Source organism: Pimephales promelas, chromosome 16, assembly GCF_988280905.1.
Source record: "Pimephales promelas chromosome 16, fPimPro1.hap1.1, whole genome shotgun sequence".
Classification (NCBI taxonomy): Eukaryota; Metazoa; Chordata; class Actinopteri; order Cypriniformes; family Leuciscidae; genus Pimephales; species Pimephales promelas.
In genome coordinates this window covers 2,381,736-2,400,449 of record NC_142784.1, presented here as the reverse complement: position 1 = coordinate 2,400,449, position 18,714 = coordinate 2,381,736, and the positions used below count along the sequence as shown (strand labels likewise).

Genomic DNA, 18,714 nt, shown 5'->3' with positions numbered 1-18,714 from the left:
CCAATCCTCACCCTGCCAATTCTCCATCACCAGCCAATCCTCACCCTGCCAATTCTCCATCACCAGCCAATCCTCACCCTGCAACACCTCCATCACCAGACAATCCTCCATCACCAGCCAATCCTCACCCTGCCAATTCTCCATTACCAGCCAATCCTCACCCTGCAACACCTCCATCACCAGACAATCCTCCATCACCAGCCAATCCTCACCCTGCCAATTCTCCATTACCAGCCAATCCTCACCCTGCCAATCCTCCATCACCAGCCAATCCTCACCCTGCCAATTCTCCATTACCAGCCAATCCTCACCCTGCCAATTCTCCATCACCAGCCAATCCTCACCCTGCAACACCTCCATCATCAGCCAATCCTCCATCACCAGCCAATCCTCCTCGCCCTGCAACACCTCCATCATCAACCAAACCTCCATCACAAGCCAATCCTCACCCTCCACCAGCCAATCCTCCTCACCCTGCCAAACCTCCATCACCAGCCAATCCTCCTCACCCTGCCAAACCTCCATCACCAGCCAATCCTCACCCTCCACCAGCCAATCCTCCTCGCCCTGCAACACCTGCATCACCAGCCAATCCTCACCCTGCAACACCTCCATCACCAGACAATCCTCACCCTGCAACACCTCCATCACCAGACAATCCTCCATCACCAGCCAATCCTTACCCTGCAACACCTCCATCATCAGCCAATCCTCCTCACCCTGCAACAATGGCACAAACACAAATCAACCCAGGCCCACCAATTACTCACTCTTGCTCCCCAGACACCTTCCCTGTGTTAAAATATCCAGATTAAGGTAAAGGTAAAAATTAAGTGATTTGGTTATATTTCACAGTGCCATTGCTCAGAATTTTACTTTGTATTCATTGTGCTGATTTTAATGATACATGTTATATGGGAGGGCAAGAAACAGAATGTCCTGTGGAGCAAAATGGGCCCATACAAAACCTGATGGGTCTGGCACCAGGCAAATGGTTAGAAAGTGAGGTAGGTAGAATAGTTGCATTATCAAATTATATATGGTTACCTTTTGTTTTGGTTCCTTGTTTTATTTTGATTCTTTTTGTAAATAGGTTGTGAATGGTTATCTACACCATCTTAAAATAACGATTAAGTACAATTTGTCAGTACTCTTTCCACCACTGTGAAAAATATAGGAAAATGTGAATAAATATTGCAATATATAATATGTATAATTGAAATAGACATCATTTTATAATTTGCACCTGAATTCTACATTATTTAAATATTTAATTTAGAATTAAGCAAGGTTGAGGATACAAAGTCTGGCTTAGGGACAGAGGGAAAACAGTAAAAACAATGCATAAAAGGCCTCATATTATATAATAAAAAGAATGATTGAGCCATGGTGCATTTTTTATAAGTTCCCCTTAGGATGAAGTAAATGTGAAAAAAAAAAAAAAGAAGAAGAAATGTTTTTTAGATTTTATTATTTCATCCAGGGACAAGAAAAGTACCATAGTTAAAGAATCACCCATATATATTTGCAGCTGCAATCTTTTATTTTATTTTGGACTTTTATTTTGACGACTGGCGTGCATAAACTGACATCATTTCCGGTGGTGAAGGGATTTCCGTCAACAACACAAATACATTGATCAAAACACCAATGACGATCATAAACTGGCTATTCGTGACCTATTGAGCTTGAAAGGAAAGTTTAAAGTAACAATTTTCAGCATTCACACCTGTTCTACAAGTTTCACACGTAAGACAGAACATTATCATTGTTATTATAATTACTTCTGAATATCTCTCGCTTGTGAACTTATCGCGAATAATTAACGTTACGCTTGATGTTTCTGTAGCTAAATCCCTTGTTATTAATTTCACTGTAAATACACTAGAGTTTTCTGGAGAAGCTTTATTTTCTTCTTATCATAAGACTAATTGTTACTGTGTTTTACTGTGGTACTACAGAGAGTGTGTTATGGTCTTAGTATCATGGCATATTCACACATTGTGGCACTGAACAGTGGCTCGTGTTTGTATGTTGCGTTACCATGGCTGTTATTGAATTGATGACTAATCAGAGTCAATCATCGCATTACAATCATCTGATGTGAATGAATGGCAGCGCCCTGTCACTTAACAGTACTGACTGGGGTGTGTGTGTGTGTGTTTCTGTGAGTGAGTAAGAGAGAGAGAGAGAGAGCGTGTGTGTTTGTCTGAGAGAGATAGTGTGTGTGTGTGTGTGTGTGTGTGTCTGAGAGAGAGAGAGACTGTGTGTGTGTGTGTCTGAGAGAAAGAGAGAGACTGTGTGTGTTTGTGTTTCAGCATGAACTCTCAGGCACAAAGGGGCTTCAGTGTCCAGCAGTCGGACCTTGTGTGTATGCGTGAGACAGAGAGAGTGTGAGTGTCAGAGTGTGTGTGTGTGTGTCTGAGAGAGAGAGAGAGTGTTTCAGCATGAACTCTCAGCACTGCTGGGGCTTCAGCGTCCAGCAGTCGGACCTCATATATGTGTGTGTGTGTGTGTTTCAGCATGAACTCTCAGCACCGCAGGGGCTTCAGCGTCCAGCAGTCGGACCTCATGTGTAAGAGCGGGTGCGGTTACTATGGTAACGCCGTCTGGCAGGGCCACTGCTCCAAATGCTGGCGCGAGCAGAACCAGTGTACGAGAGCCAAGCAGATCGAGGACGACCGGGCACTGGCCGAGAGGTGAGGGCGTGCGTGTGTGTGTGTGTGTGTGTTTGGCTCTGTTGAGTTGTGCTCAGCTGCTGTGTGTGTGTGTGTGTGTGTCAGGTTACAGAGAGAGGAGGAAGCAGCAGCGTACGCCAGCAGACAGGAGGGGGCGCCAGCACAGCCCGCGTCCTCCAGGACACACACCGTTCCCATGGTGAAGAGGCTCTTCACACCCGCTCCCAAAACACCCGCGCGGAGAGGTACAACCACACACTGAATCACATCTTGAAGGGTTAGTTCACCCAAAAATGAAAATTCTGTCAGTATTTCCTCACCCTCATGTTGTTCCAACCCCGTAAGACCTTCGTTCATCTTCGCAACACAAATTAAGATATTTAAGATATTAAGATCGCTCCTGTATACAGTCCATAGGCTTCTTGAGGGAATGACACTTGCTGTCCCCGAAAAGTCATTAAAGACATCGTTAAAATAGTCCAAGTGACTACAGGGGCTCAATCTTAAGTTTATCAAACGACGAGAACACTTTTGTGCGCAAAAAAACAACAAAAATAACGACTTTATTTCAACTATTGGTTTATTTCTCCCTCTGCGCGAGTCAGGTTACTAGTTTAATAGCGTAAGCTTCTGTTATTGTACGTCACACACAGGGGCGGTTCTAGAGGCGGGGCCACAGGGGCCTGGGCCCCTGCTGAAATCTGATTGGCCCCTGATTGGCCCCCCTTCCATCAATCGTCGACGAGAAGAGCAACCGGAGAATTTTTCCACAACGATCACAGATGTAATTCCACCCCCAAACAATTGGCGGCACTGCGGTAGTAATGTGGCAATGTAATTTGGGAGAAGAAGCAGTGCTTGAAACTAATGCGCAAAATCGGAACTTTTGACTACCAGAACATCGTCGGTGATGTTGCCTGTACACAGGAGACATAATCCATCAAACAGTAATCCAACTTAGAGACAACTTTTGGTGAGTCACAAATCCTTGTGTTGGTTGTCATTAAAATATGAAAGTATATTTTAGCTGCTGCTCTTACTTATTTTAGGTTTGTTAACTTAATTGTGGAAGACTTGTTAAAGTTGTTAGCAATGTTAACATGTTAAGATAGCGTTAGCAAAGGTTATAGAGTTTTTAGAGAGTTTATGCATTCACTAACAGCCTTGTATGTAATTATACCTTTGTGATAATGTTAACTATCTTGTTTGGCAGATATAGTGAGCATGAAAAAAGGGACAGACACAGGGAGCTATTCAGAGTTTTTTTTTTTTTTTTTTTACAAGATTAACCCATGATACTCATAGATATATATGATGATACTACTAAAAGTGATGGTTTAAGCAAGGGGACGTCAGAGGACAGAATCAACCAGCAGGCAGCTGAAGACCAGGGTAGCCCAAACCCCTCTTCACCAGATCAGATAAAACATGATGTAGGCAAAGCCAGATGATAGAAACACAATGTTATGTATTAAATGGTATTCAATGAAACTGCAACGAGAAGAAGTGTACTGCTTGCTGAGGGTCTGAACATAATGATGCCAAAATGGATGTTTCTGCTAGCAGCTAGAACCAGAAATGTTAGCAATAATATAACTGCTCATATTAACATAAATTTCAGAAGACTCAGTGGTTATGTTTAATTGTTTTTCATTTGCTTCTTGTAGACATTCCCTGGTGCCTAGCAGAAAAGTTGTGCTGCTCCACCTGGACCTGATGGTATGCCTATATTATCATCCTGTTGAAGTTGTCAATGGACATTTAACAAATTATGCATTAATTAACAATAATTTACTGTTTATAAGCGACAACATGATTATGAAACTTAAAATGTCGAATTCAGAAAGAAGTTATAAAAAAAATCTATTTTTTTTGCTTCTCTCCAGACATTTCCCAGTCCAGAGCAGATGGTCCAGTGCAACCTGTCCTCAAGGTTTACCCCAAGACACAGCATGGGAACAGGAAGAGAGCATTCATTGAGACCTGGCAAAAGACTTTACGTGGCTGCAGTATTCTGTGTTTGGAGCAGCCTTATATCCATAAATAAATAAAAAAAATCATTAAGAACTTTACTGGCACATTTTTTTTAAAAATTAATAACTGCCGAACTGTATTTGCACCGTACTGAATAAATTATTTTGTGTGCATGGATGTACCCTGTACTTGGCCCCTGATTGTAACATCTGGCCCCTTAATGGCCCCTGTTACAGAAAAATCCTAGAACCGCCACTGGTCACACACATCACACACACATGACCAGCGTCGGCCAATAGTGAGCCTACGTGTGACGTAGCTCTACGCAATCACACTACGTTAACTGACTACAGGCTCATGGAGAAGGAAGTGAATAGTTGAAATAAAGTCGTTATTTTTGTTGTTTTTTTGCGCACAAAAGTGTTCTCGTCGTTTGATAAACTTAAGATTGAGCCCCTGTAGTCACTTGGACTATTTTAACGATGTCTTTAATGACTTTTCGAGGCCGGCAAGAGTCATTCCCTCAAGAAGATGCAGGAGCGATCTTAATATCTTAAATATCTTAATTTGTGTTCCGAAGATGAACGAAGGTCTTACGGGGTTGGAACAACATGAGGGTGAGTAAATACTGACAGAATTTTCATTTTTGGGTGAACTAACCCTTTAAAGCAGGCCAATAATGCCCTTTTCACAAGGAGTAAAACAAGTCTGATGTCCCCAGAGTGTGTGTGTGAAGTCTTAGCTCAAAATACCCGACAGGTCATTGATTATAGCACGTCACAATCGTCACTTTTAGAGGGTGAACAAAAACAAGCTGCCCCTGTGCCACAGCTCCCGGCACAGGGGGCACACACCGCCTCATGCGTGCTGTTCTGGAGTCAGTCAGAATGAACTGGACTGTAATGTCGTTGACAGACGCAGGAGCCGCACAGACGCCCGCGAGCCACAGCTCGTCCCTCGGCCGAGAGTCAGACCACGTCACGCAGACCTTCATCGACTTCCTCAAGCCCTTCCAGAGACCGGGATATGACATCTTCAGGCAGTGCCATACCTTCACGGAGAATATCGCACGCAAGAAGGTCAAAACATCCACAGTCATATTCCCACTGTTTTTTATTGCTACACAATACTGTCGGCTTCATCCAGACCATAGCGTGTAGTTGTTATTGATCTTCATGTGTGTTTGTTTTGTGTTTGCGTTGTAGGCTGTTGTCTGTGACGATCTCTCAGAATCTGTGCAGGATTTCTATCAAAACATGTCTGAATACCTACAGACCAACTTTAAAGGTGCGACATGCTAAATCCAGCATAACATAACCTGTCACAAACCTTTTTTTTTTTTTAAAGTTTTTAAATTTAGAGACTTTAAATAATGTTGCGGTGTGATCCTACAAACCTCCCACTCTGTGTTTGTGTGAATGCCGTAGCGCATCAGTGTGTGTCCGGATACCGAGTTAAACATTGATTATCACATTGATCGTGATGCTTGTTTATTTGAGCTGAACGTTTCTGTGGAGAGCTAAGTGGAGACGGGCCTCATTTGCATATTCATAGAACTGTGCATACTAAATGAGGCAAGGGTGTTGAGTTACTTTCAAGATATTTTAAGACAAGAAGACATATTTTCAAGAAAGCAACTTTTAAATGTGTAATTTTGGTGATCAAAGATGGGTTTTAAAGGGTTAGTTCACCCAAAAATTCTCACCCTCATGTTGTTCCAACCCCGTAAGACCTTCGTTCATCTTCGGGACACAAATTAAGATATTTAAGATATTAAGATCGCTCCTGCATACAGTCCATAGGCTTCTTGAGGGACTGGCTCTTGCTGTCCTCGAAAAGTAATTGAAGACATCGTTAAAATAGTCCAAGTGACTACAGGGGCTCAATCTTAAGTTTATCAAACGACGAGAACACTTTTGTGCGCAAAAAAACAACAAAAATAACGACTTTATTTCAACTATTCACTTCCTTCTCCATGAGCCTGTAGTCAGTTAACGTAGTGTGATTGCGTAGAGCTACGTCACACGTAGGCTCACTATTGGCCGACGCTGGTCATGTGTGTGTGATGCGTGTGACGTACAATAACAGAAGCTTACGCTATTAAACTAGTAACCTGACTCGCGCAGAGGGAGAAATAAACCAATAGTTGAAATAAAGTCGTTATTTTTGTTGTTTTTTTGCGCACAAAAGTGTTCTCGTCGTTTGATAAACTTAAGATTGAGCCCCTGTAGTCACTTGGACTATTTTAACGATGTCTTTAATGACTTTTCTATGCCATCAAGAGTCATTCCCTCAAGAAGCCTATGGACTAGTATGCAGGAGCGATCTTAATATCTTAAATATCTTAATTTGTGTTCCGAAGATGAACGAAGGTCTTACGGGGTTGGAACAACATGAGGGTGAGGAAATACTGACAGAATTTTCATTTTTGGGTGAACTAACCCTTTAAGGGATAAACTGATTGGGGATGAAGCGGGCTGTGTGATGTAGATGTGAGGGACTCTATCTTAATGAAACACGTACAGCTCTCTTGCCAATGCTGATCTCCCAACACTGCCATAGTTTACCCAGCCCTGCTCTCCATATTCACATGCACATCTCTCTGACGGCTGTGTGTGTGTGTGTGTGTGTGCTCAGGCTCTCCAGAAGTGATTGAGACTGTGATGGAGGAGGTGGAGCGCTATGTGATGGGCCGCCTGTATGAGCAGCTCTTCTGCCCCGAGCACTCGGACGACGAGAAGAAGGACCTGGTCATCCGCAAGAGAATCAGGTGCGCTGGAGCCGGCCCGATTTGGTTTCGCTATTTTTATTTATTTATTTATATATTTTAAACATTTACTTAAGAATAAAAAAGAGCCAGGGGTTCAGGGACAGCCAAAATGAGAAGAGTAAAGTTTAACACTGTCGTGTGTGTGTGTGTGTGTGTGTGTATGTTTCAGGGCTTTGCACTGGGTGTCCATTGCGATGCTGTGTGTCCCATTGGACGAGCAGATCCCTAAAGTATCGGACAGTGTGGAGAGAGCCATAACAGGTACAGGCGTTACACACTCACTGCTGACACCAGCAGATTTAGGAGGAAACTCGCTTTATAACACAGACTTTATAACATATAAATGGAATGCGTTTCCATTACAGATTTTACGTTAAACTAAAAAACTATTGTGAAATGACGGCGTTTCCATTAACCATTAAGTCATGGCGACGGAGACACGGCAGGCAAAAACATTGTTGTTTTTTTCACTGGTCAATTTTTGAGATTTTGGGATATTTGTCTTCAATAACATGTCTTCTTTCAGACTTGTGATGAAAAAAAGTCTGAAATACACATTTAGGTCTTTATTTTACTACACTTTGTCTGTTTGCGTCTGTAGATTTCTCATAAATTCTTCAAAAGTTGTCGTTATAAATCATCCTGCTGCTCCGAGATCGCGATTTGCACCCTGTCATCGCACACACCGTTAGAAAGCTCTCTTTCTCCTGTACAACGCTGTCAGATCCAAATATGGTAATTTCCTTTTTATTAGCAACCAATCGTGAAAGTAAAAGGGGGGATTTAACTCTAAATGCGCGATCTCATTGGCTGATGCTAAATCTTTAAAGCCAGTTTTCTCAAAATGACTTTTCTCTCATACTCCAAGTCCGAAATCTCCACTTCAGTAGCACCTATATACACACCAAACTTTCCAGTCTTGTACCTAGTTATATTATGAAGACATTTACAGAGGGATTTGTAAATATATTATTCCTAGCCTGATTTATATAACATTTTATTCCAAAAAACATGGCGAATATCATTTTTTTAAGGCAATTGGCAGTATATTCTGATTTACAGGATAATAAAAGCAGATATCCATAAATCGCTCTGTAATTTTTTTCTCATCTAATATGTGAACAGAATGAAAAAAGAATTTTGAACCTGGCTTTATCCAATTTTTTTTTAAATATATGCATATTTAATTAGATAATGCCTCATTTGCATATTTAAACTTGTAATATATATTTTTTCTCATCTTAATGTTGGTAATCAACTGGGAAAGTTTCATGGTGATATCTGCTAGTTAAAAAAATTACCCTATTCACCTGTAGTGTCTCGCCTTATGAGTTTAATGAAGAACTCGGTCTCGTCTTCTGTCCAAACACAGCTCGCCCTCTATAAAGAGTGAGCGACTGTTGCGTACGTCAGGTGACTATAAATGTGGAAAAATGGAGTGAAATATTCCTTTATCGAACTGCCTAAAAAACCACAAAATTCAAGCGTGAAAACGTTGTGATATATGGGAGTTTTTGCGAAATTGACGTGTTTCCATTTGACGTATTTTCACCTCACAATTTCATTTGGCGCAATTTGAAGGGTAATGGAAACACAGCTACTGACAGGCGACGCAAGGACACGGTCCGTAACACTGGTTAAAATAGCTGATTTCTGTGGATTTAAACATTTTTGGAAACATTTAGGAATATGTAAGTTAGAGATGTGCGGTTGGCGGTTACAGCCGTGGACTCCGAGGATAAACCGCGGATCGGGCGGATGACGTGACAAAAAAAAAAAATTTAAATTAAATTCGGGCGGGCGGTTGAACCAAATGATGTGCCAAAATGCGTTTTCTATTAGGCTACAATGAAAATATTGTACAGTAGCCTATCAGATAAGGTCAGTGTGAAGAGGTTCAGAGTGTGTGGAAGGAAGAAGACCGGGTCGGCGTGACTGGGACTCGCGTTTATTCAGAAAAACAAAAAGAAACGAGGCACACACTAGCGCATTCGCCACCATAAACAAAACACGCGATCCAACACTTGCTTCTCAGTCTCGGTTGCAGTAGCCTCGTGCCGCCGTTTATATGCGGTCTCTCCACAGAAAATTACTGCAATCAGACACAGGTGTTTTTTATCATCTGCACTTGACCTACTCACTCACCGCGCGGCTCCGTCCTTTCTCTCCCGCTACAGAATTCGCAAAATCACGCCCCCCTCGCCACAGTCAGGTTTGCCGAAGTGCGTTCCCAGATAGCAAACTGACGTTGAATCAACGTGGAAATATGACATCGAAACAGCGTTGATCTGACATTGTTTTGCTCATCGAATTAACGTTGAACCAACGTCAGACGCGTCATTCTTTCAAAACTAACGGAAAATCAACTTGAAATCAACGCGTTGTTTCAACGTTATGAAAGCAAACCAATTTTCGATTTTCATTTAGCTTTGAAGAATGCCGCGTCTGATGTTGGTTCAACGTTAATTCGATGAGCAAAATCAACGTTGTTTCAATGTCATGAGAGACGTCGTTTCCACGTTGATTCAATGTCAGTTTGCTGTCTGGGTTTAATTTATTTATTTTTGTCCCTGCGTGCCGATCGGAGACTGAGTTCACTGCTGATATTCCGAGAGCTTTCTACAGGGCTCCACATTAAGGTTTGTCCGGGGCAAGTGGACTTTTTGTAGGACAAGTAGAAGAGAAAATTAGTTGTCCGACCGGACAAGTTAACGTAAATTTCAAACAAAATAAAATGCCATGTTACTTCACGTTATGTACCACTCGTTACGTCTATTTTACAGATTTGATTTTACCGATTTGAAACAAACACATTTTTCGCGCTGCCTGTGAATGTCCTGAATGTGACTCACAGAAAGACGCGCGCCAGTATAATGCGCATGCACAGAAGTTCTCTTTCGCGCTCGAACGAACATCAACAACACACACAATTAAGTCAAAATGTCATTTGTCGAGTATCTTCATAACATTAGAGCAGTCTTATGATGGACATAAAGAGTTGTGACTCGTGAGAGAATGACGTGCGTGTGAGATCCGCGTCTCCACAGCGGCTGCTCTTAAAGGGCCAGCTACCAATAAAGCGTTCAGTCAGTAAAGTTAATGAAAGAACAAAGGGAACAGGGAAAATTACTCACTGCTCTTGACTAAATAACTTGTGTAGCTTTAATAAGGAGTAGTCTATGTATAATTTATGTAGCGCAGACTGTTTGAGAACTTTATTCAATTTCTGTATATGTCCTACCTGTAAGACCAGACATCAATGGCTTATTGATCATTATAGGTGTTATCAATCATTTAGTTGTTATTGCTAATTTCAGAATCACCACTAATCTGTGTGTGCATTTGGTTTAGAACCAAACAAGTTGACTCATGAAACCATTTGTTTATTATATCGCAATCGCATATCACAAGCGCAATATTGACGTCAATAATCGCAATATGACATTTTCCCCAAATCGTGCAGCCCTAGATAAAATTATAAATCTTTACCCGGACAAGTGACTTTTGTGCATGGACAAGTGAAACCGAAATTTACTTGCCTCAAAAAGTTAATGTCAAGCCCTGTTTCTAGTCTCCGCGCCTTGTATCGCCCAAATGGGTCAAAAACGTTGGTGCGGATGCATGGCGGACGGGTTATGAGTTTTGTGATGTGGTTGCGGATGAAGTAATAGCCCATCCGCGCATCTCTAATGTAAGTGCACAGGTCAACAAAATAACACTGTTCTTTTGGCGTTTGGATATTTAAATCTAAAAATCGAACATATTGTGCCTTTAAGGAAATGTTGACACATTTTTGCACCCTAAAGAAAATCAGGATTCTTTGATGAGTGGAAAGTCAAAAAAACAGCATTCATCTAAAATAGAAAGCTTTTGTACCATTACACATAAAAGAAATACAAAGAAATCCATACTTTTATTTAATCATGGATTCTGGAGGATCATGTGACACTGCAGCCTGGAGTAATGATGCTGAAATTCAGCTTTGATCACAGGAATAAATGAAATGCTGACAGTTGTATGATGTTTTTGTGAATAGACCTGATCGACTTGGACTCGAGGAAGGTTCCCAAGGAGAAGCTGGCGTGCGTCACCCGGTGTAGTAAACGCATCCTGACGGCCGTCCAGGGCAGTGTGAAAGCTGCCGCCTCCGCGGACGACTTCCTGCCCGCGCTCGTCTACATCGTGCTGAAGGCCAACCCGCCCCGACTGCACTCCAACATCCAGTACATCACCCGCTACTGCAACCCCAGCCGCATCATGAGCGGCGAGGACGGCTACTACTTCACTAACCTGGTAAGAGTTCACAGGTCACGCCACTAGAAGCACCAGTGTGTAGTGTCGCCTTGCTGTGTTTGCTCCAGAATCACGGGTGTTTCTGTGATCACGCTGCAGTGCTGTGCCGTGGCGTTCATCGAGAAGCTGGACGCGCAGTCGCTGAACCTGAGCCAGGAGGACTTTGAGCTCTACATGTCTGGTTCTGCGTCTCCAGCGGGTCCCAAGGCCTCCTCGTCTGGCCACAGCTCACAGAACGGCTCCGCGAGCGGCACGGCAGGGGAACGCAGGCCGGAGGAGGCCGACCTCATCGAGTGGAGCGAGGGCCAGGAACTCTCTGTAATGGGCATTTTGGATGCGGCTCCTGTCCGGACACACGCCTCGGCCCCCTCCACCATCGACTCGGACAACATCGGCGGCGATAGCCTGCCTCCTCCGCTGCAGCCGCAGAGGTTCGCCAGCTAGCTGACGCTCACGGGCCGCTCTCCCCCACGGTGAGTGTCTGGATCCACTTCTGAAGGGGGTCGGCTGGCGTGTGCAGAATTTTAAGTATAGTTTTATGACCTTTGCGATTTTCTTGCGTCATTGTGTGAGAAAAATATTAGGCGACATTATAAAGTATTTATACATCAGGGTGGTTTTTGATTTGTGTAAATATAAATATTGCATCACTACTGAGAATGAGACATGAGAAAATTATGTTACAATGCCAAAAAATCTTAACAGTCCCAAACACAAGTTTAATTTCTTTATTATTTATATTTCTTCTTGTTTTGTTCATTCTGGGAATGTTTTGATTGGAGGTTCGCTCTGATTTATTTATTTAGATTTATGATCACTTGTTATTGAGTGTGAATTTAGACAGATGATTCATCGTTTTTTTCCACTGTTTTTAATGCTTTATGCCAGCCACTGAAGTATGAGAATACATAACTTATTAGAGTAGTATTATTTATTTCCGTTTTTTATTTCAAGTTTCCTGGCCTTTATTATTGGCGTTCTTGGTCACTTGAACTGAGAGTGGAAAAACAAGGACAGAACTGGTGTGGTTTAGGATTATACATCTGCCCTGTCACTCAAACATGCTGTGATGTGATATTACTATGATCATGGTTATGCTAGGATTGGTCACTGTGATCATGTGATGTTATTATGATCATGGCTATGCTAGGATTGATCGAACAGTACTTGGCTACAGGCAAAGCTTGAGTCCCAGGTGTAATTTAATAGGCACCGGCTTTAATTAATATAACAAATTAATCTAAACATGGTAAAAAATATATATATATAATCAAATATTTATTTTCTGCATATTTAACTTTTAAGAAATGCTGTTACAGAATAAAAAAAACAAAACAAGTTTTATGATTTAGAGAGTTAAACAATTACTTATTTTAAAGCTACCTTTTGACCACTTGTTCTATGAAAAATATTGCTTATGCATGCAAAAGTTAAACATGTAATGACCCATTGTGAAGAGATTGTAACCTCATTTATTTATCTAAATGATCTTGGTATGGAGCCCAAAATATGCTATTTAAAAATCACAAATAAAATGAGCTACTGAAGGAACAGAAAACACTGGTGTCTGATTTGATCTCCAGCTCCATTTCTCTCTCTTTCTGTTCATTTGAGTGGAGTACCTGTAATGACTGATCGTTTCACATGATCTGTCACCTCATTTTCATATCTGCTTCTCCAGTCATTAGAGATGGTAATATTTAAAGGTCCCGTATTATGCCCCTTTTCACAACATGTAAAATAAGTCTCTGATGTCCCCAGAATGTGTATGTGAAGTTTCAGCTCAAAATACCCAACAGATCATTTTTTTTACAGCATGTTTAAATTGTTTACTTAAAGGGTTAGTTCGGTATTTGACACTTAAAGCCCTGTTTTAAGATTGTTTCTGATGAAATAGAACGGTTAAGATTGAAATTTGGACAAATGCTGCTGTCCTGAGAATTTCAGGTTTCTGTGTTGGCACCCCCAAATCTACACAATGGTTGTCTATATCCACTGGAACAATCATTCATAAAACACATTAAACTTTAGTTTACAAAGATGTGAAACCCACCGAGTGGTCTGGGGTCAAATCACTGCTAAAGATGCTTTCCAACAGGTTTTATCGTAGTTACAAAAACTACGATAAAACCTGCCGCATAACTTAATCCAGAGCAGACACTTATCTCGGTTGAGATGTGGCTTGGTAAAGGGTAAAAAAATACACAATGCCACCCAGCCTCTCAGGAAGCTAGTGTCGGAGTTGCATGTACCCCATGCACACTTTTTGACCATTTTAAACTTAAAATAACAAGAAAAAACTTAGCTGCGCACTGTGATTGGCTCATCGTGTTTGAGGGCGTGGTTTAGCTATAGGTCAATTGCATGGAGCTCTGTCCTTGCAAGCTTGAGCTGTAGATGACACTCCTTCATCCAGGCAGAAACTAGCCTAGAAATCTAGACGCACCCTAGCGGCAGCAAAAATTATTTTGCAGCAAAGTGTGGTCTAGCAACTCTCCATAGACGTTTTAGCTGGAAAAACCCAACTCTGGTAGGGCCAATCACATCGTGTATAGAGTCGGCGGGCGGGCTTAACATATAAGATTGTTTTGGAAGGAGTGTATTTGTGGGCTGGGCCACAGTGGTTAATTTTTACATGAGAGTAGAGCAGTTCTGTTGTGTATCTCTATGTGTTGTCTAGCGTCATACTATTCTCAGCAACAATCTTTTTTCCAATGCTAAACACAATTTCTTGTGCTAACACATCATTCCTTCCCCCGTGTGAGATGCAAAAGTCGCAGTTACAAAACGCGTGACTGTCCCCCACCCTACTCCTCTTTGTTTCCCTCGCGTTGTCACCATAGAGTTCATCATCTGACCTCGCGGCCTCACCTCAATATCGCGAGGCAAGTGACAGAGCTCAGATTGGGAATGTTCTTTTAATCAGCTCGGGGGTATTATTATACTTTAATAACACAGGTTAAAATACGGGAGGTTTACGGGAAAATACTAACACGGGAGGACGGCGTGAAAGAAGGGTAAAATACGTGACTTTCCCGGCCAAAACGGGATACTTGACAGGTATGGCCACACTTGTCTAGATCTTTCACGCCGCCTTCACACTGGCAGTTGAAATCAACTCCGATGCGGCTGCGAAACGACCGGAAGTCATTCATTTCCTATGGAGATTCGCAGACCGCATGCGAATGGGTCCGAAACGGGTCCGACCGAGTGCGGTGCGAAGAAAATCGTGTCCGTTGGTCATCCGGATGCGTTCAAAAATTTGAACTCCTGCGAAAAGCTACGGACGGTTCCTATCCGACAATTCCAGCGGAAGTTGAGCGTTGCTACGGTACTGATAAACAAACCTGAATTATTAACTTTTAATAAAATAAATATTGATTTTATAACGATAAGTTGTGATGTCATTTTTTATTTTCATGACTTTCTAACGTTTATAAGGGCAGTTAATACAATTAAATTGAAGGTAGACATTGAACTATTGACCACTATATCACATTTTTTAGCCGACCTGACATGTCAACGTCCTGGGCAACTTTCCTCACGCAGCATAACCCTAATCAGAGAGATCATACAGAACTGACAGAATCAAACTTTTTAATCTCTCCGCCATTTTTGTTCTACCCGCGTCCGACGCTTTTCACTGTGTAGTACGACGTCCGTTGGGAACGTATTGCGTATTACGGAGCTGATTTCAACTGCCAGTGTGAAGGCGGCGTCATGCGTTTACTGACATGCTAAAAGCTGTATTCCTCTGTTATACTGGCTTTTTTTCTTCCAAGACGATGAGTGTTCTTCAGATACCAGCCGCACCTTCAGTAATTAAATATACTGGCGCGCGTCACAGTCAAAACCGTCCCGTTGCGACAGGGTCACTTTTATAAAGATGGATCTGAGATTCAGCATATAAGAAAACATTTTCTGTTTTTACATAATTCATAACACAAAATGACTCAATTTGTGATATTAACCATGTGTAAAATGTTTTATACACGATAATTTGAACACTCCCCAGTTGGTGATTGTGCCTGGGCAGGTCATTGTTGGCAAGTATGTAACACCCAGCTGCATGTAAAAGGGAAAGGCTTCATTATGGAATACTATTGCATGAAAAACAACACTTGATTCATTCTCCAACACATGAACTACACATTGGGAATTGAAACATGTTGGGAAAGAAGATGCTGAGCCATGCCAAACCTCTAGAGAGTTGCCTTGCTATGCATTAAATATCCCATTAGGACTTAAACTGAGGATGTGTCAAATACAAGAATGAAGTCTTTGTGTTCAGAAAAGCATAATTTTAACTGAGGAAGTGAAGCCTTAATCAAAGTGATATTCCTTGCTTGATTTTATTATTAAGTGCTCAGAAACCCAACAACCCAAAGCCTACATTGTGATTTAAGTTTCATACAATATATTACATGTTTATGTTGTTGAATCTGTGAGTAATGAACTGTTTATGAAATGATACCTCCTTTGAAAATGTTGAGTGGAATAAACAATATACCCTGTCTTAGAGGCTCATAGATATGTAACTAATTAAAAAGAAGTTGAAATGGCACGTGATATTCAGACAAACCTTTTGTTGTCAAAATGCCTGATCTCTGAACTGTAAATAAAGACAAAATAATCAACTAATTATCTCATTGAAAACAATCATTTTCTCGTAAGAAAGTTTTTAGATATACTGAATGTCCTAAACAGTCTGTAAAGAGATCCACGGCGCTCTTAAAGTACAAACTGCACAATTTGCTGGATATGTTTTTTTTCCCCCAAAATAAGACATTTAATTTCAAAATCAATTTAGCCTTTCTGACGTGGTTAACACAATGGAATCAATAGTGTTGGCTTATGCTCATTTAAACAGTATACTTCTTTCTCTCTATGGTAACAACACTAAATCTAATTCCTCCCATGTCCATATCATGTAATGTTCAGTTCAAGGTCTAGCCCTGGTTTATACATGAAGAGGGTATTAGTCAGGGTAGAGCAAGAACCCAGAGAAGGTGCTGTCATCCTCGCTGCTAGAGTAGACACCATTCCAGTCTCTTAGCGTCTCTACCCATACCTGGTCTCCGACATCTAGCTTCAGGATCACTAGATTGGATGCCTGGTCAATGTCTTGACCTTGTAGAGTGTCCCTCGAACGTACCTTACGCACACCATTCACCACCAAAGAAGCACGAAGTGGCTTGTTTCTCACCGTGATCTGGTAGGAGAACACATAAACTCCCGAGTAGGTGCAGTTGAATTTGCTTGTGACAATGTCATAATGGTTTTCTCCGTTGTAGAAGATCTTGTCGAAGCGAACTGGAAATCCCGAAGGAGGAAAAGACTTGCTGGGATATAGGCCAACGCTGAAAGCAGAACGTACTCTTGAGTCACTTTGACCCATAGCACCCTTCATTCCCTGGAGGCCTCGGTCTCCACGTTTCCCTTGGGGGCCGCGGTCACCCTTTACACCCCTCAGACCTCTTATACCTTTGGTTCCTGTTGGCCCACGTGCTCCTGGCTCTCCCTTTGCTCCAGGAATTCCTGGTTCTCCACGTTCTCCGGCAATGCCTGGAGTTCCGTGCATGCCATGTTGTCCAGATGGACCTGGGTCTCCACGCATACCTGGTGGTCCAGGGTCACCTTGCTCACCTTTCTGGCCCCTCTCACCTAGTAACCCACACTCTCCTCTATCCCCTTTTTCACCCTTTTCACCAGTCATGCCTTGGGGTCCTGGTGGTCCATCTTTGCCTGGATCTCCCTGATCACCTTTTGACACATTCAGATTTGGATCTCCTTTTTCCCCTTTAGAACCTTTGAATCCTGTCAGTCCAGCTGCACCCTTCTCACCTTTAATACCCATCTCACCTGTTGAGTAAAAACATTGATTTCTTATATTCATGTTGTTTGGTCTAACATTTATATTGCCATGGATAATTATGTTCACCTTTCATTCCGGCCTTTCCCTGGTTGCCAGGAGGTCCTGTGACTCCTATGTTTCCTTGATCACCTTTCTCTCCTGTTGCATTCCAATAGGACTGCATGTTATATCTGATGACTGAATAAGGATGATCATTTATGTAATCTACTGCTCAAGTACTTACCTTTATCCCCTTTAGATCCTGAAAGGCCCTTTGGCCCTATTTGACCTGGTAGACCTTTAGGTCCAGGTGTCCCCTTTTCCCCAGGTATGCCTACAATACACAATTAAACAAAATTACAGATAAAAGCTTCCCCCCACCACATCTTTAGCAAACAACATGCTATTTAGTTTCATGTATAAAGGGATGACTTGATACATGTGTGTAGGGACGACTTGACTTAGCTGACCTGGAAGTCCTATGTCTCCTTTGAACCCTTGTGGGCCTTTCTCTGGAGGGCAGCACTCACAGAAGTTGAAGTAGCATTCATTGTAGTCTAGCGTGTAATTGTCTTTCGCTGTAGTGGGAGATACGGTGGTGTCTGTAGGGTAGTCTATATAGCTGTCTGCAGGAACTGTTGTGCTCTCTGTGATGTATGCAGGGAAGCGCTCTCTTGGTTTGGTGTGGTCCACAATCCGTGCTGTGACTGTAGTCTTGGCTGCATATACAGTAGTTTGGACCACCTCTCTAGGGGGTTTCTTGGTGTATTGGTACTTTGGCCTCTGAGTGGGCTTGAATGTGTCACACGAGGGTATAAAGGTCAGTACTATTACAATTAAGAAGGAAGTGTGTACACAGAGCATCCCCATTTTCTATCTGTAGAGAAAGAAGAGAAATGTAAATAATCACAGAATCATTTGATGGGTCTAATTGGACTAAACATCACCTTGTCATTTGCTAAACCTTATTTTCACAAGGTGGTAAAAGAAAGGTAGCACAGACAATTGATTAATTTCAATCACCATTAGATTACATGCTAAACAAGTAATGCAAGGACATCACAACAACTGTATGACAAGAAAGAGAGAAAGCCACTCAGTGCTCTTCCCAAAACTTGAAAACAAACCAAATCATTGATCAACTT

At 41.9% G+C, this 18,714-nt stretch overlaps 2 protein-coding genes and 1 long non-coding RNA gene across 3 annotated transcripts; 2 read left to right on the top strand and 1 right to left on the bottom strand.

The window, feature by feature from the left end:
• The first annotated feature begins 1,588 nt into the window (after positions 1-1,588).
• rabgef1l (RAB guanine nucleotide exchange factor (GEF) 1, like) lies at positions 1,589-13,273 on the top strand. Its single transcript, XM_039654096.2, has 9 exons — positions 1,589-1,749; positions 2,523-2,699; positions 2,784-2,923; positions 5,568-5,731; positions 5,858-5,939; positions 7,290-7,422; positions 7,592-7,683; positions 11,459-11,715; positions 11,815-13,273. Exons 2-9 carry the CDS (start codon positions 2,524-2,526, stop codon positions 12,157-12,159), a joined length of 1,389 nt encoding a protein of 462 aa, XP_039510030.2. The 5' UTR covers positions 1,589-1,749; position 2,523; the 3' UTR covers positions 12,160-13,273.
• LOC148971926 (uncharacterized) lies at positions 3,476-4,745 on the top strand. The gene is made up of 3 exons (XR_016146786.1): positions 3,476-3,651; positions 4,346-4,397; positions 4,565-4,745. It is a non-coding gene; the product is annotated as an uncharacterized LOC148971926 (long non-coding RNA).
• Positions 13,274-16,631: 3,358 nt separating the features above from the next.
• On the bottom strand, positions 16,632-18,469 carry otol1b (otolin 1b). The gene is made up of 4 exons (XM_039654095.2): positions 18,040-18,469; positions 17,814-17,903; positions 17,657-17,728; positions 16,632-17,577 (listed from the first exon to the last, which is right to left on the bottom strand). Exons 1-4 carry the CDS (start codon positions 18,437-18,439, stop codon positions 16,694-16,696), a joined length of 1,446 nt encoding a protein of 481 aa, XP_039510029.2. The 5' UTR covers positions 18,440-18,469; the 3' UTR covers positions 16,632-16,693.
• Positions 18,470-18,714: the final 245 nt, after the last annotated feature.